General features: G+C 43.7%; 1 protein-coding gene across 4 annotated transcripts in view; it reads right to left on the reverse strand.

The window, feature by feature from the left end:
* Positions 1-2,263: 2,263 nt before the first annotated feature.
* Mbnl2 (muscleblind like splicing regulator 2) overlaps positions 2,264-21,123 on the reverse strand; it is a 145,228-nt gene continuing 126,368 nt past the window's right edge. For all 4 annotated transcript variants that reach the window (XM_050150446.1, XM_050150443.1, XM_050150444.1 and 1 more), the window contains one exon: positions 2,264-5,051. In XM_050150446.1, coding sequence (XP_050006403.1) covers positions 5,037-5,051 — 15 coding nt within the window. In that variant the 3' untranslated portion in view covers positions 2,264-5,036. The remainder of the gene's footprint in view (positions 5,052-21,123) is intronic.

Here is a 21,123-nt window from a genome sequence, read left to right on the forward strand (position 1 = left end):
GTTTGTAACCACCAAGTATTTCTTGCACTGTATTTTTGTGATAGGGAAGAAAACCTATCTATTTGAAGTAAAAAAAAAAAATTAGCGTTTACACTTCAGTTTTAACTTCATGCATACTGTACTCAGAACCATAACGGAAGTCTAGCCTGGAGAAGGCCACGAAGCAAGTTCATTGCAACATGGCTGTGGAGTTAGAATGAGCCAAGGCTTGACGTTCCAATCCATAAGAGGGTTGCCTAATCTTTATGAGTTTCTGTTTCTCATCGACAACATGAGTATAAGGAATCCTTGACATCGTGTAAAATGTATGTGAACCAAATCAGTCACGGCTTCTGCCTCACTGCCTGACAACCGCTCCACGTGTGTGGGCGCCCGAAATGACCTGATTAAAAATTACGTCAACTAGCACCTGTGAAAGTTGCACGCACTGTGCTGGGAAGATGCCTCCCATTGGCGGGCAATCAGCTTTTAAAGGGACTGAAACGGGAGAACTTGAAATTGTGTGCTGGCTAGCCAGGTCTGTGGGACGTGCCAGCCCGAGGAGCTGGGTGGAGCTATGGATCTCCGCACTTGCAGGGGTTGGGGTGTAGACATGGGAAGGCACTGCAGGTCTGGAGTCACACTGTCCACAATGCTACGTGTTTGCTGCTCAGAGCTAGGAACTCCCAGCATGTGGAATCACTTGCCAATCATCAGCAGTTCCCTTCACGGACACAGCATGAGCTGTTGAACTGGGGATTGGAGCCCAGACCCCCGCCCTGCCACGCACCTCCTTCACCTTCTCCACCAAGAGACAGAGGGAAGCCATTATCGATTCATTCGTTGTGACTCATATTTATTCACAATGACTCAGTCATTTTTATGGAGAGGGACGCGTCCAACGACAATAGCTGCCCAATTTCTCATGCACTTGGATTCTTGAAATAGGGGAAATTATTCTTTAGGGAGTTAGTATGTTGAATATTTCTAATGCTATAAAAGCATCAGAATGTTGAATATTATTTCAGTTTTCTATGCTGCTCCTAATTCTGTAGTATTGGGAAAAACAAAAACCAAATACCCAACAACAACAACAACAACAACAAAAACAAACAAACAAACAAACAAAAAAACCCAAACCCACCAAACTTTGGTAAAGGACAAAGAATGAATTTTTGGGTCTGAAATATCATTTTAATAGTTCAAATGGAAATATTTTTGACAGAGAATTACATAGAACACTTGACATCTTATATCTAAATAATTTTATGATAAAGTAGGCTGCTTTCATATCCTCTCAGGCTTGAGATAAAGTTGTTTTTAAAGCCTTATTTTTATTACTTATATGTATGGGTGATCTGCCTACATGTATGTGTGTGCACCATATGCATGCAGTGCCTGTGGCCAGAAGAGGGCGTCAGATTCCCTGAAACTGAATCTACACACAGTTGTGACCCTTCATGTGGGTGCTAGGAATTGAACCCTGGCCTTCTGGAAGAGCAGTCAGGGCTCTTAAGTACTGAGCCATCTCTCCAGCCCTTGAGATGCAGTCGTAGGGGTACACTCTTGCTAGCATGTGGTTTGTAGACACAGGAATCAGATTCCCTTCCAACCCAGGGTCCTGTTCTGTTATCAGTCTCTGTGACCAGGCCTTCTGCACACCACAGCGGACTTGCCTCTTTGTTCCCCTCAGCACTACAGCTCACACTGCACTTAAGTTCTTTCTAGAAGCCTGCAGCACAGGTGATACTCACTTTCTTTCCTTGTAATGAAACTCATGTTCTTGCACCTGGCCCCAATTTGCTTACCAATGTTCATGTCTCTTCATTGTTAGTGAGAACCACCAACAAAAGGACCGGATGGTGGGATGCTCTGTTGCTAACTTTAAATGATGTTGAATGTATTTCCCAAGTGGTCACTTTGAATTATTTTTCTTGCTCTGAAAAGCCAAAGTCTGGGGCTGGAAAGATAGCATACTGGATACCTGTGCTTGGCGTCAAGCCTGATGATGTAAGTTCAAACCCCGGGACCCATATCAGAGGAGAGAATCAACTCTCTCCCCACTTGCACAGTGGTATGTACCCTGGCAGAAGGATGTTCAAAAGAAAAGAGCCAAAGCCCAAAGCAAAAACATAAACAAACAAACAAACTAATATCAAGCTTTGTCCCACTCCCATCTGAAGAGTACTGCTTGCTCTTTGATATCACTGAGGGGCATCTACACAAAAGTACAAACACTTTTGTCCAACTATTACCTGTCTGAACAAGAAGGAAGACCACACGATCCTTTTAAATGCTTCTTTTATTTCATTGGTTGTACATTGGGTGAGTGAGAACTGAATGTTACAACCAAACATAGAATTGATACAAATTAGACTCCTGTTCACGCTGTAAGATAACGAATGAGGGAATTCTTTAAGAAGTGTTACGGAAAGATTTAGTAGAAATGTGACCAGTGGCATGTGGCTGAAAGACATGTCTGTGAAGTGCGGTTACACCCTGAAAAACCAAGAGTGAAATGGAGTCCCGTACAAGTGGAGTTAGTTTCCTAACTGCTGTAGCTGTTGAACTGACGTCTTCCTGTCTTGGATATTGGTGATTTTGTTTTTGTAATTAAACAAAGCATTTAAGATTTATTCATCATAGTCAGACTTCTGAATATAAACAAACTTTTGGCAAATAATATTTATACAGAAAAATAGTTTTAGATCCTCTCAAATCCCAGAATTATTCTATAAAATTACATTATAAATAAATAAAAAGCAAAATCTGTTGTACATATATTTGTACATCTATGCATTTGCCTTGCCTCCTCCTTATTGTAAATGGCATATTTGACTCTCTGCATATTATAATCACAATTCTGGAAAATGGATATCATAGTAAAAAATACAGTCATCTATATTTGCTGGGGGATACAGGTGATGCTTTTGATGCTCCATTATTAAAGGGCTGAAAATAGCTATGTGCTAATAATTTTTAAAATAAAAATCATGAAATGAAAGAAAAAAAAGACAGTTACAACAATTAGTCTACAAAAATATTTCAGTGATTCCCATAATTTACCTTTTAGTAGCGTCTACTAACTTCTCAATGAGTTTAAATGAATAAACAAAGAAAAAATAAGTATGAGTGTTTTAGGCAAGTTGTAGCATAACTACATTGTTATAACTGAGAAAATTACAAATATCAATAATACATAAAGATGAAAACTAGCGAAGTGATACAAGTTAGATACAATACCTATCCACAAATTAAAACAGACACCATACAAGCACTATGCAAGATTATACTCAGAACGTGATTTCTCTTTTGATACAGTTATCAGATCTATGATGTAAGATAAATAGATAGTAATTAGACTTTGACCAACATGAATTAATTAAATGCAGATTTTTTTCCTCAATCAAAAAAAATTGGTATGGTTGATGCCTCTAGTTTTCAGAACAGGCGATGATACCAAAATTTAAAATATTTTTACATTCAATCTCAAAAGTCAAAATACTTCAATCACTAAAATGTCCACAAAGAAAATGGATGTTTTAAACAATTACACATAATATCCATTTATAACAGCTGTTTCATTTCTTAAACAATAATTTAAAAACTATGTAGGTACTGTGTAGGCTATGTGCAACATATAAAATGTGAAATATGAAATATTTGGTACGATAGTGCTTAAAATAAACTTTAAAACAAACTTTCTGAACAAAATTCAATTGTATCGCTATTACCTTGAAGATCAACCAAGTATTTAAAAAAGTAAACAACATTAAAATATGTTTCATCCATATATAGTATATATATGTATGTGTATATATAATATGTATGTACTTGTATTAAAGTTTTTATACTTTTGAGACATAAAATATGCTTTAAGGTGAAAGAATTAAAAGAACTATGTTTTTCCATGCTGTAGTTAGTTACAACCCTTCAGTCCAACTTTTGAAATGCAAAAACAGTAATGGATACTCTAAGTGAGACTACCGGCTTCTTCTGTTTACATAGGAATTTAGATTAAAGTCACAGTCTGTATCCGCAGTGACTAAACCGAGACGTACTTAAACTGGAATATTATACAGACCTCCCCACCTACAGCTTCCCTGTTGGACTAGGTTTTTAGAATAAAGAGCTATTCGGTAACAGGCAACTGGGGGCGGGCGGGTGTGTGTCGGGGGTGGAGTTTGAAAGACCAATCCCTTAGGTTCAACTATTGGCGTGAGCCTTTCATTCTTGTCAAGCTGGACGAAGTCTGGCAAAATCTAGGCACTTCTACAAAGTCTCTCTTATAAAACAACTTTAAAAATATACTTGGAAAATAATACCTTCAAGACTTTGTTGGGTGGGGTATGAAGCTCATACCGTGCAAAGTTTTTTTTTTTTTCAATCTAAGCAACGTGACTAATCCCATGATTCAGTGCGGCATCGCCAGGCAAACCGAATCGCGCTCTCTGATGTGTCCCCAGCAATTGTGCTTGAACTGCCATTCAAATTTTAGACCTGCGAGGCAGGTTTTCTGTTTTACTTCACTTCTCGTCTTTGCCGCCGCGCTCGTCTCCTCAAGAAGTGAATCATACCCTTGGATCCAGTCGGGAAATGAAATGACGGCGCTTGGGGTTAGAATCGAACCTGCCCTTGGAATAAGTACTTAAACTAATGCTAACTGTTTATTGCTAAATTTGAAATATTCTGAGTCGGAATGAGTATATCGGCTGGGCTTTCTGCATTGGCTATAGTTACGGAGGTGAGACAATATTCCTAGGACAGAAACTAGGCTTAGAACCCTGTAAAAGAAAACCCCATCTTTTATGTCTCTGAACGTCGCAGCTGGTCTCAGGTAGTTAACTATCTTAGCTGGAATATACTAAGCATACCATATTTAATACTCATATATGACATAGCAGAACTAGCCTTAGGGTTGTGGTCTGTCCAGAAGAACTAAATTTAGCATGCAGTTTGTGGCAATTCTATCGAGGAGGAAACAGGATAGTATGTACAGTAACAATGTTTAGCTATTCTCAATGCAGATTCTTGGCATTCCATCCCATTCCTGTTGATTATTTCAGAATTATCTGCGGAAGAAAAAGACAAGCACCATTTAGACTTTCTGCAGGAAAAACGAGTTTAAGTCTTACTCTTTGCTAAAAAAAAAAAAAAAAAGGCATCTGAAAGTAGAACGATCTTCAATTTCTCATAATCCCGACACAACCACTCACTCTGCAAAACCCCCACCCCTCATGCTGAGGATTTTCTCTCTTAGCAGTTTCCCTGTGCAGATGTGGGAAGGAACGGTGACTCAAACACACAGTGTTTTCTATGACACCGTGACAGCATGTGTGTGGGCAGGCAGTCTGTTTAGAGCTCCATCTTTTTGCTTCATATTTCTTTGCTGTATGTTCATATGACTATCAAACTAATACTTTCTCTAGCCTTAAGAAAGCCTAATCAGAGAATTTATTCCTTGAAAGTTGTTTATGAACTTGACTCTAAATATGTAAGACATAACCAGATATTAACTTATAATTCAAAGATATAGTCTTATCAAACGTAATCTTGTTTCTAAGATATAACAGCAACCAGTTTCAAACGTAGAATATGCTTACATGCCCCAGTAAAGAAGAAAGCGATAACAACCCAACTAAGCGGTTAAAAATATTCTTAATAAACACAAAAGTATAGATAAAGTTCAAGCAAGGCTTTAATAGTTTACTACTGAATCCAAGCTGTGCTCCTCGGGATCAATCGCAAAGGTGGCATCCCTGCTTTTGCATTCCTGGAGTCTGAGTCCTGGGCCTGGCAGGGCAAGCACTCTGCCGTGGAGCTAAATCCCAGCACAATCACGTCCCTTACTAACCATGCTTCTGTAAAGGTGAGGGAATTTGTCCTATGTGGCCTAGGTCATTAAACACCAAGCTTAAATAAACAATTTTTTATCAAAAGTATTTGTTCTCTGTGCAATGTTTTGACTTAACTTTGCATAATTAATGAACAAAAGCTTATTTGCTAAATAGCTAAAAACCTGTAAGAAATAACTGACGAACCTCTTATGGTGAACATCAGCTAATATTGGTACACACCAGGCTTCAATTCCCAGTAAAAGGGCCATTTCTATGGATGTAATTTATTATCCTATTGTATCAGAATTTATGCACATGGGTATTTTTTCTTTGAGCACTCCAATGGTTCACATATAATGTTTTAGTATGTCTGAATGATGAACCTGTCCATCTTTTACTTTATTGAGGCACATAAATGTATATAGAACTGACAAACATTTGTGTAAAATGAAAGTTCAAAACTTCAGACGTTGAGGCTGTTCATTTAAGATTTATTTACTTATTTTTACTTATGCGGATGCACGTGTGTCTGTGAGTGAGAATGTTACATGCGGGTAGGGGCCCAGAAGAGGGCGTTGCAGGTTTTGAACTGCCCGACTGGCTGCTGGACCCAAACTTGGGTCCTCTGGAAGAGCAGCATGTGCAGTTAGCCTCTGAGCATGTCTCCAGACCCCAAAAATTCCTCGGAATTTGAGGCTAATTTGGAAAAGAGCATCCCTTGTTTCATATATTGGTAGATGTGAATAGGAGCAACATAGAATTTTATATGTAATACTACCACAGGATCTAGTAGGTGAATGTGTTCACTGTATTGTCTCCGAATGACACGAGTGCAGTTAGGTGATATTTATATTCTCCAAATGAATTATAACATTTTTTAAAGATTTAGATAGTCCATTGTTAAATAGGAATTTCTTCTAGTTCATCCCGAGCTTCCTTGCTATCTGTACAGCAGGACATCTCCTAAGCCTTCAAATCAAGTTCTATTCCCCATCTCTATTTTCTCCTACTGTATCACGAGATCCTGAAAGATTTAGGGGAATCTTCTACTTCCTTAGACAAACATTTACAAACGCCAGGAAAGTCAGGCACCCTACACAGTGCCTAGCACAGTGAGAGTGTGTAGATTTGCGTTATAGACACTAACAATGATGCCTTGATCTCGTGTGTGACAGGGAGAACACTGGGAACCGAACCGGAAATGGGCTTCAAAGCTGTAACTAAAGGTTGCCTAGACTCTCCCAGGCTGCCTTTTCCCTCTGCCCCAAGCTACTCAAAAGCCAAAAGGAACTTATGGTGTCGAAATGACGTCATGACTGCTCCCTTGAACCTAGACCAGAAAACTGGCGGGTCGGAGCTGCACCTTTGTCTCTCTGGGAGGTTCATGTGCTGGATAAACAGGACAAGACAACTCGTAGCAGCTGTGCACTTCCGGAGTTCCAAAATTTGACATCAGGGGTCAAGAAAGCATTCAGTTTTTTTTTTCTCCTTAGAAGTTCCATTTGTAGGTGGCAACATTTTCCCACGGAAGTAACATTCATTATCAGTTTTCTTTTCTGAGAACTTAAGTGGTTGGGACTGTCTGAATGAAGTACACTTTAGGACAGAGGTCAGCCTGTGGGTCACAACCTCCACAGGGGTCATAAGCAGATATCCTGCATATCAGGTATTTACATGACAATTCATAACTGTCAAAATTATAGTTATGAAGCAGCAATGAAATGACTTTATGGTTGGGGCTCACCACAACATGAGGAGCTGTATTAAAGGGACACAGCAGTAGAAAGGTTGAGGACCACTGCCCTACAGTGATGTGACCCATGGAAACAGAATAGTGATGAACAACAGCCAACCAATGCCACTCATTTTAAATTATCCCTTTGATCACGGTGGGGGTGCTGCAGGAAGTGAGGGGGAGGGGAGTGTGTGATGGACAGGAGGGGAGAGGCCTGGGTGTTGGGGGGGTGCTGCAGGAAGTGGGGAGAATGACATCAGGAACTTCTCTTTGGTTTTTCCCCCTCTTTCCTTTATTCAGATTCTATTTTAATTGATGCTAAAGGGATACAACTTAAAGACGAACAGGTGCATTTTCTGTGCTTTTCCGCAGGCTTGCCCCAGAGAATTCCTTCCAGATCATCGGTATTTCCCCCACGACCCTTCTTCACCTCCCTACCTCTGTTTCTCCACCATCCTTCATGATAGTTTTACACCCAGGTAGATGGAAGGCTTCTTAACATACTAGGCTCATCGGTGTTCGCGGTGACCTGGCACACACACTATCAACCTAATGTGGACAAACCCTAACTTCCCAGTTTGTACACTTGAAACATGGTTAATTACAGCATCAGGGCTAGAGAGATGGCCTTGTGGTCAAGAGTGTGTCCAACTCCTTCAGAGGACCCCAGTTTGTTTCTCTGCACCTATGTCAGGAGGCTTACTACTTGCCTGTACCTCCAGCATCATGAGGTCTTCAGCCTCTATGGGAATTTTTATTCACGTGAGCACACATGCACACACACACACACATACACACACACACACACACACACACACACACACACACCCTGCGCACACATTGAAAGAAAACTTTTAAGAACAGCCCATCAAATTTAAGCACAACAGTCTAAATGCCAATGATTTTTTTTCTGCCTTTCGTCCAAGCTGAGGTTGCTACCCACGGTGCCCTTTTCAGGGCACTGTGGCCCACACATTCTCGGAGGAGGTAACTGAAAGCTTTCGTTCGGTCTGCAAGAGTCGATCTGCAAGTCAGATGGAGAGCTAAGCTATCCTAAAGGGCCTTCCCTGTTTTGGTGTCTACACTCTCAATTGTCAGCAGGCTCTGAGAACATCTGTCGGCTGCGAGCCTGGAGTGCTGCTGTTGCATCCTGCAGCTGTGGCAGTCTGTGCAGTATGAACCAGCCTGCACACACCAGGTATTTGCTCACTCTGCTCCTGGCTTGAGAATTCTCTTCAGGGCACGAAATGGGCGGCCTGTCTCAGACCCATGCCAGGAACTGGGGACAGCTGCGGTTCCAAAGGCTTTTTTGTACCTCTCAACACGCCAGCTGAGAAGGATGCTCAGAAGAACCCGCTGGAGCCCACAAATCAGAGAAAGGGATACCATTGGGCGAGTCTGGAGGGACCAGGAGGTGCAAGAAACAGGAGACAGTGCATACTGTCTGAAGGAGCTGGTGCTGGCCCTGAGTGGTCACCTACATCCCGCCCTAGCCTCCTCCCAATGGATGCAAGAAACATCTGTCACCCTACCCCAGAGTGCCACTGCTTCAGCTACAACAGAGACAAAGCAAATGTATTGAACAAGTCACGGTGCCTATGTATCTCCCTGGTGGACGATTCTCTTAAGTAAGTAGTGTTTACTGTAGCAGACTGTGAGTAGAGAGGGAGGCAAGATTCTTAAGTATGATTGTGGTCTGTCATGTATGGTAGCAAAGACTTTGGACTGAAAATATGGTTTTCAAATCCCTTTCCCATGAAAAGGAGAACACACTAAAATGAAGACCACTGATACCCACAAAATCTACAGCTCAGTTTAGAAAAAATGGACACAATGAACCTCCAGTCAGGGGTACCTTCACAATCATTCGGGGTTCCTCTGGTTGTATCAATATGTGTGAGGCAAAACATCAGAGGGCTGCAATAGCACCATCTTATTAATAAGAAAAGCAAATCATAGTAATTGAACCATATCCCGCAACAGTTGTACTTAACAGTCTGATGACTCTCCTCAGTATGCAGGTACCCTATGCTGTACCCCGCCATGCGACAAAGCATGAATGGCCCCTAGAAGCATCACACATGTTTTCCCGGCAGACACAGGTGCAGCCACTGACCAGTTCTTGCGTCCTGATGACGTGTGTGACATGACCGGCAGCAGAAGTTACAGAGAGGTGGTCTAAATTAGGTTGTGTATAAGGACATGCTGAGCCTTCAGGTCAGCCAGTGTACAGTCAGATCGGCCAGTGTGCAGTCAGCCAGTGTACAGTCAGGTCAGCCAGTCAGTGTACAGTCAGTGTACAGTCAGAGCAGTTAGTGTACAGTCAGGTCAGCCAGTATTCAGTCAGTATGCAATCAGATCAGTCGGTATACTGACCCACATGACAGAAAACGACTGTGTGTGGCTCAGATCCACCTTTGGTTGGATTCAGCAACAGGCTTCCAGTGTGTGAATGCATCAGACTCAGTTTCATGGAGGAGACACTCAACTAAGTCAAGACTGCTGCTTCCTGAGTTGAGCAAAAGCTGTAGCATCATGACGACAGACAGTGGCAGGAAAAAGGACTGGGAGAGAATGTTTACTGGGGAGTTAACCCTGAAACTTCCAGACAGTTAGTGCTCCCAGGGCACGAGGCCAGCAGACACCTGCCACCTAAAAAGAAAATACGACCATTCTGTCCTAGACTCAGGCGCCAGCTATGAAATATTCATTGTCTTGTCTCTTTCTTAATGATGATGGATTTAGGCTGAGCCATCCATCATTTGCAAGAGATCTGACCGGAGTATGAATTAGTCAAAAGCCAAAGAATTCATGTAGAAAAGAAAACACTGAATTTGAACTCATCTGTGCTGTAAACTCAACACCTGACTCCATCTGTCTTCATGCGGGAGAAAGAAAGAAGGCAAGGCATTATGGGGCTTCTCTAGTGTTTCAGAGATCACCTATTAATACCTGAGATTACTACTTATGGGTGATCTTTGGCCGCTGAATGTATACTCTCAGAAGGGTGAGTTTCTACATGGCTTCTAGAAACTTTCACACTCCCTACAGAAACTACTCAATGCCAAGATTCAGAAATCTCCAGAGACGGTAGCTCAAATACTAGACTCATTAAGAACAACTTTGCTTAATTGATGTGGGTGACATTTCAGCAAATACGCCCGAGCACCCAAACCACAAAACAATGAAAGAAGAGCAAGATGTGTTTCCCTTAAATTTCCCCCATGACCAGCCATCAAATCCTGTCTTTATAGTGCTAACTTTGGGGAGGTAGATAGAATATACCTTATACAATATTTGTGTGGCCTCGCTGAACTACAAAGAACCTCAGAGGACCTTGGTCTCGCGAACTTCAAGCCCCGGAGGATATTTGCAGGCAGGTACATTAGCAAAGTCGTCAGCAAACTCCTCAGGAGGGACGTGGGATTCATCTTTCTGTCCCTGCTGTCTAGGGTGGGGGCTGGGCACACAGGAGTCACCAGGATCTGGCTGAGTGTCTGGACGAATTCCTAGGCACTGACTGAGGACAGCGCACAGCACAGAAGACCATCGAGTGAATCGGGCGGCCGGCAACCTTATACCACAGAAGACATCTCTGCAGCCTTTCAGGATACGTGAAATATCTTGGAAAAACAGATTAACTCCCCCACCCCATGCCCTACCCCACTGCATTTCGCTTCTTGCTGTACACAGGCGAAAGGAATGGTTCTCCAGACTGGGGCCAGAATACGAGGGAAACGCGGCTTGCGGACATTCCACTTGAAGGAAATGTCTAAATGAGGTAGGTATTTTAGAAGGGGCTTTTCCACAGCCACAGGGCCCTGCAGCTGCACAAGGGTGTTTCCTAGTTTCTGAAACAAAACTTACTGTTTACGTTAAGGAGCCTTGCCTGGTTGCCCACCGTCCTGATAATTATTTCTTTGCTTACCTCTTTGTGCTGGGATTGAATCCAGGCCTTGCACATGCTAACTGAGCTCTGATCGTGAGGGATGTCCCAACCTCTCTCCTCCCCTTGTTCTTTGGCTACCCCACTGACTTGACTCCTGCTCACACTTTCTGCTGCTTAACTCTCCCTTCTTGACTCTACAGCTCCACGACACTTCTATGTGGCAGCCATTGCTGTCGGGCTTCCTGATGCTGCCAGAGAGGGGAAACCCGGGAGTCCTCTGATGCATAAGCATAGTTTTGGATCAGGGCAATTTGGTATTTAATCACAGTAAGACTTTCTGAAGGCAAACACAAAGTTGTTGTGACTCTTGGTGAACTTATAGTACCAGACTTAAATCATTAATTGAAATCATTAGTTAAAGCAATAATTTTAATGCTGGCACATGGACACTGTCAAGTAAATGTATTCTTCAGCCTATCTCATGACCATTAATTAATTAATTAATTAATTGTGTCAAAAGTTCTGAGATTATTGGTGGCACATGCAAGGATACTCGGAAAAGTTGTCTTAGGATTGCTTTTGAGACGGGGTCTCATTTAGTCCGAGGTTGGCCTCAGACTTGCTGGGCAGTCAAGCATGACTTTGTACTTTGATTATCCTGCCTCTACCCAACTACTCTTGGAACTGTAGGTGTGTGCACCCTGGATTGTTTTCTGAGATGCTACAAGCTGAACCCAGGGCTTTGAGGACGCTAGCAACCGCCACCAATTCCCATATACCCCAGAGTCTGAGAATAAGTCTTACTTGCTATTTTAGGGGGCTGTTGTTTTAGGGGAGGAGAGTGTGTTACCACATTTACTGACTTTCAAATGCAGATTTTATTTGTACATAAAATGTATAACCTAGGGTCTTGTGAGCAAATGGTCAAACTGACAGCTTCACTCCAAGAAAAGTGAACTGAGGCTGGCTAATACTCGGTGGCTCCTTCAAGGGCAATTTTGTTCCAACTGGTTCTGCTTTGTGCTGCTACAGAACGTCAATACCCTGAGATATAATTTCTCTATTTCCAGTGATGCCAATCTTTGGTGACTCAGTTCTAGAAAATTTTTTCCATCCTGTTGTTAATAATATACATATATTATATATGTTGTATATATGTGACTGTTATGTAAAATATTAGTAACTGGGCTCTCTCTATATAAAAAGTGGCAACATACCCTTATTAAATATTACCAACCAAGGCCCATACTGACAGGTTATCAGGATAAAATGTCTAAGTGGAAGTTCCTGACCCGATCAAGCGTCTACATCTCATATCTAGACCCGGTGTGCACTGCAGTGGGACCCTGAATCTCAGCTCTGCAGAGTTTTCACAGCGAAGCAGGGCCGAGTCTTTCACGTGTGCTCTAAAGCGCTCGAGGTTGGCCTGGCATGACTGCGTCAGCTAGAAAGTGTGCATCTCCACACCACACATAATTCGTTACAAACAACTCTCCGCTTTGCCAAATGCCATACAAATGAAATCACCAGCTGGCTTTAAATAATTGTGTCCGCAACTATTATGTGGTTGAAATACACACACACACACACACACACACACACACACACACACACACACAATAATGTAGGGAAGTAAGCGGCTTGCATATACTTGCAAAGAAATCGCTAAACGTATGCAAGCCAGACAAGAGCCACCTCCCCTTACAGATGGCTGGTTGCTCAGGTGTGCCCTGTGTTTGGAGAATGTGGGTTTTCCTGCCACTGTGAATCCCCTCTAACAGGGAAAGGAACTCTCTTCCTGTGTGTCCTCTGTCTGACCTTCAGTGATGGGTGCAGGGCCAGCTTATTTGCGGTGGTTGGGGGTAGAGTGCGGGATTTCTTCACGCAACTCTGGGTGCAAGGCCTGTCTCCCCCACGCTGGGTCCAGCTTAACTCTTCCACCTGTGGGTGACTCCTAAGGATCATTTCCGCTGTCTTCGCTCTGAGGAGGGAGGGCTGTCCTCAGATCCCCTCTTCCGCTAACATTTATATGCTGCTGTAATTGAGCAGCATCTGAAATTCTAATATATGTCCCCCAAGAATGGCTGGCTTCTGCATACAAATGAGGAGGGGGGTAAAAGGAAACGGCAGGTTCTCCCCCCTCGCCTCGTTTCTTTTCTTTTCCTGGTTTTGTCCCCTTGGTGTTATTAACAACATATCGAAGAGTGCTGTGTGTTTATTCATAAAAGAAGAGCTATGAGATTATGTTTGCTCTGCAGCTGTGAAAGACGGGAAAAACTAAAACCGAACCCTAGACTGGAAGGGTCAGGGAGAGCCGGGAAGAAAAGCAGCAGGCAGGGAAAGCCATGGCACAATGAGAGCAGGGGAAGGCTGATGTGGAGGAGTTTATAGCCACCCAGGAGCTAGTCTCTGGGAGCTCACGGCCAGCATTGTCTACAATGTGGCTGCTACACAGATAAATCCTCTCTTGAAAAAAAGAGAGAAAAGAAAACAAGAAAAAAAAAAACATAAAATGGGGCTACATAAATCCTACAATCTTTAGAATATTTGCAATAATATGTGCAGGGTGAGGCTGTGGTTAACTGGGTAGCCCACTCCTGAGTGGTCTCACTGACACAGACCCTCTGGGCGTGGATGCTGAATCTAAGAAAAAAATACATGTAAAAGCTTATTTAGGTCAGATATTATTAAGGCTTTCTTTGTTGTATAAATGGATAATAATCAATGTGTCTATTATTTGCTTATAGTTTTGATAACATGTTTACCTTAAAGGTTTCACAAGCTATGAGTTAACAACTCGAGAATGAAAAATGAATAAAAGACACCAGTGTCCAAGTCAAAAAAAAAAAAAACAAAAATCAAACACAAACCTGAAGCAGGTGTTTTACTTTTTAGAAACCATCAGTTTATACACAGCTGCAAAGAGATTTCAGAAGATTTGCTCACACACACGGCGCTTTTTAAAACCACGTGGTTTTCCTCACAGTAATGAGTTAAAGATTCAGGTCAAGAAGAGAAAAAGAAACCCCACAGAAATGTGCTCCTGCTGTGTGTGTGTGTGTAACATACAGCCCCAAATCCTGCTCACTGACTACCACTATCAAGCTTGGGATCTGGGCACAGTCTGGCGGCAGTATCTGCTTTCACAATAGGGCAGAAGGTGTAATTCAGCCCATCAGGAATTGGTTTTTAAGGCACCGATGGCAAAAACAGCACTGAATGTTGCATTCAGCGGGATGAAGGGGATGGAGGTGAAGTACTGGATAGGGAAGGGTATCCTCCTGTGTTGGAATCACCTCGGGCGCTTTTCAAAGCAGGGAGATGCTGCTGTCCTCCAACATATTTGCCAGCACAATGAAGGCCCTGAAGCCCCATTTTAGATGTTTGCCTGTGAGATGTGTGTGTGTGTGTGTGTGTGTGTGTGTGTGTGTGTGTGTGAGAGAGAGAGAGAGAGAGAGAGAGAGAGAGAGAGAGGTTAATCTAGCTGCTCAATTGTGTATAAGCCTCAAGTACAGAGAAAAAACCCCAGAAAGTAGATGTGAGGGACAGAGAATCTCAGCTATGCCACCAACTGGTTTGTGAGTTGCCTGAGCCTCAGTCTTTCCCTTTGCTTGTAGTGCGCTAGTACCTCTCGGTGTGGTGGGTACACAGAGGACTGTACCACCAGCCCTCCCCAACAACCCCTCAGGAAGTCCAGGAAGACCCTGGCGTAAGACAAGAGGAGGGTGTTTTACCAAGGAGAGCAGCCACATTCTACTGCTTTCCTGGCAGACGTCCCCACCAATAGTTGGGTCCTTCTGAGGTGATCTGAATCCCATAATTACTTTGACTATAATTATTTGCACATTCTTCATTGCCTGTACCATTTATTATGTAAGGCCCACGAGCAAGGGGGCTATCTTCCCATTGGCTCAGCCCCAGAACTTCCAGCATCCAGCGTGGAGAGGGAGCAAGAAGACATACTGTCACCAAGTAAATAGCAGGCTTTCTTCTTTTAATAAGGTGTCCCAGGCTAAACCTCACGTCTAATGAACTCAGGCCACTGAGGAAAAACCCACAGAGTCATCGTCCTTGTGAAAACAGAACCCCTGAAGGGAAGCATGGGGGACAAGGAATTTTATCAGGAAGGAAAGTAAGTTTAGCAACAGCCCAGGTACTCTGACATCTTCCTCGACAATTCTTAATCCCTTCTTTTTTGGAGAAGAGTTAATTTAGATTGCCTGTCTATTTAAGAACGTGGTAAAGTATACATAAGGTAACATCTGTTTAAAACACTTTGAGTGGAGAGTTGTGAGTCCTGCCGTCCCAGTCCAGCTGCAGAACTTCGCCTCTTAATCGAAACTGCACCAACTGGACACCGACTCCGAATTCTCTTTCCTGGACACTTGTATTTTCAGCTCTGGGGACTGAACCAGGGCTTTGCACACGCATGACAGAAACACTCTCTGCCACCGAGCTACACTCCCAGCCCTTGTATCCTTGAGACAGGGTCTCAGGCAGCTCATATTGGCCTTGAGACCCTCTTTCTTGCCTTAGCCGTCTAGGTGCTTTGGTTTTATACAGTGTGTTTCACCCTGTGTCTGTCAAAACCGTAACCAGCTCCCACCCTTGCCTGCCCTTCCTTTCATCCTTCCCATTCCTGGCTTTACGATGGGCTCCCTGGTTCTGCACAGGACCCGTCACCATCCTCACTTAGGAGTAAGCTGAACTGGCGGCTGCTCATTTTCCACACATCTCCTGCAGACTGCCCACAGCATGGCTTCTTAACTAGGGGTGCTCAGTTTGTTTACTGAGATTGATGTGTCCAGAAGGTTCTGTGGGGACACTAGACTTCTGCTTGACTCTTTCCAGCGTTCCCCGCTGCCTTATTACTCTGGGATGGAGAATTGGCCCCTGTTTTCCCATGCACCCTACTTTTTCTGACCGAGTTGAAATCTGAATTGGCAATCTCACCAACCACCGATATTTGCAGACAAATTCTAATACTGGATTTAGACTTCAGAAAGCTTTCATCTCTGTGAGAGCTCCCGAAATGGTTAAAATGTTTAAACGTAGCAGTTGAATCTTTGTTTCCAATCTTTTGATGGTGCTGGGGACTGAATACATTCCCTCATGTCCTCGAGACAGGCAAAGGCTGCCAGGCTGAGCCACAGCACTGCTCTCTCTTGAGCCTGACTGGTACAGCCAGTTCCCACACGGACCACAAACTCCAATCCTTTCAAATGTGCTAGGGAGCACAGGATATGAAGGCGTGGGAGCCCGAGGCTAAGCCTGTCCAGCCACCACACGCGTGCTTGAACTGTGGGCCATTTATTCCGGATGATTTTTTCTTATCTGGAAAACGCATAAGGTACTCTGCAGAGCAATAGCGAGTATTAAATAGAACAGTGCACATAAAGAGTCTGATGTGTACTAAAGGTGTTTGATGAGGCTGCTTTCTTTCCCTAAAGCTATTATTTTAGGATTCATAATCCTAAATCAAATTGATTTCAGTTTCTATTTAAATAGTTATTCAAATTATTCTATTGTGCATTTAAATATAGGTCCGAATGGTGCCTCGTATGTTGGAAATATGTTTGGTTTTTGGTAAGACTAACGTTTTTTGGAATAGCAAATGCATGTGCTTCCCTCTCTAAAGCACATATGTTGACTGTCTCTGATGACGAAGCAAGACTGAATTTCTCTGATTTTTTTTTTCACTAAAGTTTTGACTGGCAGAATAATCGTTCTGCAAACTGAAGCCTTTGATTGCAGGGGTGCAGTCTGCACCAGTGCTGGACAAGCAGTGCCTGCTGCAGTGGGAAGTTGATATTCTCCGATGGGCAGAATTTCCCATTCCTTAGAGTTAGACATGGGTCAACCCCACAGCCAGGCTTAGTGGATGCATGCTGTGGGCAAGCCTGTCAACCTCTTTTCTTCTTGAGCTTCCTCATCTCCGTGATGGGAACTCAAAGCCAGTTCCCTCCTATGGTATTGTGAGCATCCCTTCACTATTTAACAAGTGTCTACGGACAATATTATATGACAACATTAAACTATCTTTTTAATTTTGGGCAGTAGTAAGAGTCGAACCTAGGACCTCAGGCACATGAGGCAAGTGATCTTCCACTGAGCTCCAGCTTTGGAAACTATTCTAATTTCCTAGTCGACTTCACAAAATGTAAACATCTTCACAAGCCATGATTTATTAATTATTTCTAATCACTGTGATTAGAGACAATGACTATTTACGGGCACTTCTGTGCATCCATCTTGTTTAGCAAATAAACATCTGGAGTTCAACTTCCAAGCCTTCACTTCTCACGTAGCTCCTGCACAGGCAGCAGAAGTAGCAGGGACTTTCTAGCTTTTGTTTAGTAAACCAACATACAGTCCCAAACCAGGAACTCAGAACTCCCTGTCCAAGGCATACAGCGGGCTCTTTTTCACCGTTACACACTTCTTAGGTCTCCCCTTCCAAACTTCTTTCCTAGTTCATGTTTCAGAGTCAAGAGGAGCCCAGCAGAGAATACAAGCAGCAGGAATCTATTCAAACATTGCCTCCTGGCCTGATCCACATAACTAGAGCAGAAAGACTGTGGAAGAGCTATGAGATTACAGCTGGAAAAACACTTGTAGAAAAACAAAGGGTCAAGTTTGACATCTCTGGGTACCTTTGTTTAGTTACAAACCTTCCACGTTCTAATGAGGAAGCAAAGTTTTGGGCTGTTCCAAAACAACTTGGAGTTAGCAACTTGGCGTGATACATGCTTTGGTGGAGCAAAAGAGACTTAGATGTGGGGTTAGGGGACTGAGTTTCTCAGCCTTGTATAACCCTGAGCAAGTCACTTCAATACTCTTGGTCTTTTCACTATAAAATGGAGATTTTTTTATAAAAGTCTGGAGAAGTTGGAAATCTGGCTTTGCCTCTTAACAGTACGACCTTGGACATGTTCCCCAGCATGTCTAATGGTCCCTTCAGCAACATTTCTGCTTTCAGAGAGAGAGTTCGTATCAAAGGCTGTGCACGATGTTCGGTACACAGCAAGTGCTTCAAGCTGGAGGTGGCCTGAGTCACATCTGTCCTGTCTGTGTGCTCTGGAGTCCTTGGGGTCCTTCCACATCACTTAAAGCACATTCTCAGGAAGGCGGCTGGCCACACAGAGAAGAGACTGCTCAAGGCAAATCCTCAGGTTCTGGGTTTGCTTCCTCTACGAATTTATGTGCGCTGGGCAAGGCACTTTGCTGATTGATTCCAGCTCCTATTACCATTTACAATGTAACTTGTATCACATAAAAATGTTATCCTAGGGCTGGGGATGGAGCTCAGGGGGCAAGTGCTTGCCACACTAGCATGGCAAGTGGGGCTGGGATCGCCAGCGTCCATGCAAAGGCTTTGGTGCAGCGGTGCTGCTATGGCAGGCACGGTTTACAGTCCCCAGTGCTGGGAGGGTGGAAGCAGGAGGATTCCTGGGACTTTCTGACCGGGCAGTCCAGTTAAAAGAGTGAGTTTCAGGTTCACTGACAGATACGACACAAACAAATAAGACAAATAAGATGGTTGGGGTAGACATCTACTGTTGACCTCAGGCCTCAACACGCATGTGTTCCTGTACACACACACACACACACACACACACACACACACACACACACACATGAACACACACACACCACAGTTTATCCTTTGCTCTTAGGACTTCCTGATCGTCACTAGAATTATTTAATTGTAGCTGGTCTTCATACCTGATGCACCACAATTAGGGGCCACTTCTACTCAATAGCCCTTTCTACTCAATGCTCCTACCTGACAGGACCAAAGCAAGGCTTTTAGCTCACCTGAGAAAAACTGTTACCCTGTTTAGATCTATTGCAACGGTAGCATCTCTTTAAAAAAAACAATGCGTGCGTGAGTGTGTGTATGCACATTCATGCTTACACACAAACACACACATACATACACTCGTGAGATCTTCAGGTGTGATTGCCAAGTGCCTTAGCTTGTGAACCATCTTGCTGGCCCTGAGATTGATCCTGAAATTCTCTCTATACTACACATGCTGCTGGGGGCGTGTGTAGGATGTGGGGGAAGTATTGGATTCTTTGGGGGATGTGTGTAAGGGTGGGTACTGGATCTGTTGGGGATGTGTGTAAGATGTGGAGGAGTATTAGATTCTGTTGGGGATGTGTTTGGGGGGGCACTGAATTTACAGTACTCTGGATCTGGCCCACTAGAGGCTTTATATACAGCTTGGTTCTACTAAGTGATGGTGAGAACCTTCAGGAGATAAACTGTCACCAGAGAACTGAGTCTTGGAGAGGTTGCCTTAAATGGGATCAGTTCTTTTCTGGCCTCTCTTTTGCTTCTAGGTTGCCATGAGGTGGGCAGGCCTCTTCTGCCATGCACTTCCTTCATGATGCCGCTGCAGACCCGAAAGCAATGGGCCGACTGACTGCAGACTGAAACCCCAAACTGGGCCAAGAGGGACCTTTCTTTCCATGAAGCTGATTGTCCTAGGTGCTTTGTCATAGTGGCAGAATGTTGACTGACACAGATTTTAGGGTCAGATAGAGGCTTTGCTGCCTAGTAAGGCCATGACCAAACCTATGCTTTCAATTCTCCAGATGCAGACGGGACAAGAGAACCCATGCTATAGGATTAAAGGCAATAACGTACAATGTAACACGCCTCTGGATTCCCTCTTCCTGTTAACCTACCCTTGTCTCCACCACTTATTTCTTTCATGTGTACGTGTGTCCTGTGTTTCTGAATGTGTGTGTGTGTGTGCACATGGAAGCCAGAGCCCAATATCAGATTCTTCAATTGCTTTCCACTTTATGTGTATATGTAATTGTAGTGTGTGTGTGTGTGTGTATGCATGTGTGTGTATACATATGTGTGTATACATACACGTTGGGGCCAGATGCTGATATCTGGCACCTTCCTTAACCAATTTCAACCTTATCTTTTTTGAGACAGGGTCTCTCGCTGAATCTGGACTATAAGAGTCTATTAGACTAGCTGGCCAGTGAGCGCCAGGATTCTGCGTGTCTCAGCTGGGGTTCCAGATATGCGCCACCACACCCAGCTTTTTATTTGGGGTGCTGGGGATCGAAGCCATGCTCTCAATATCTGTGCAGCAAGCAGTTTGCTGAGTGAGCCACCCACTGGCCTTTACCTTCCGCTCTGAGATAGGGGTCTCACGACACCTGAAGCTGGGGTATTTGGCTAGCCTGGCTGAGCAGCAAGACCCAGAGATCTTCCTCCTCCCCCTTCCCACTGCTGGACTACAGGTGGGAAGCTCTGCATCCATCCATGTTCTCTGGGCTCGGGGGGGCTGCACTTAGGTGCCCAAACTTGCACAGCCACGCCATCTTCTGAGCCCCTTGTCTTTACCTTTTATATATTCTCCGAGTTGGTCTGCATCTTACCATCTCCCGGTCCTACCCCATATCCCCCAGAGCTCTGTCCCTGGCTACTTTAGGGATGAAACCTTACCTTGGAGCTTATTCTCCACACTGTGATCTTTACATATGGGGTTTCATCTCCAATGACAATGTCTTGATGATTTCACATCTCTCTACGAAGTCACTGACCCCCGAGCCTCTCTAGCATCCTCCCCCACAACTGTAATAGACTCCGTAATAATTTGTAGACTCAGATGGAGGCGGTGTCCCGAGTCACTGCCTCCTCCAGTTGTCTG

The sequence above is a fragment of the Alexandromys fortis genome, unplaced genomic scaffold, assembly GCF_014885135.2.
Source record: "Alexandromys fortis isolate MF-2015 unplaced genomic scaffold, M_Fortis_MF-2015_v1.1 scaffold_66, whole genome shotgun sequence".
Taxonomy (NCBI): Eukaryota; Metazoa; Chordata; class Mammalia; order Rodentia; family Cricetidae; genus Alexandromys; species Alexandromys fortis.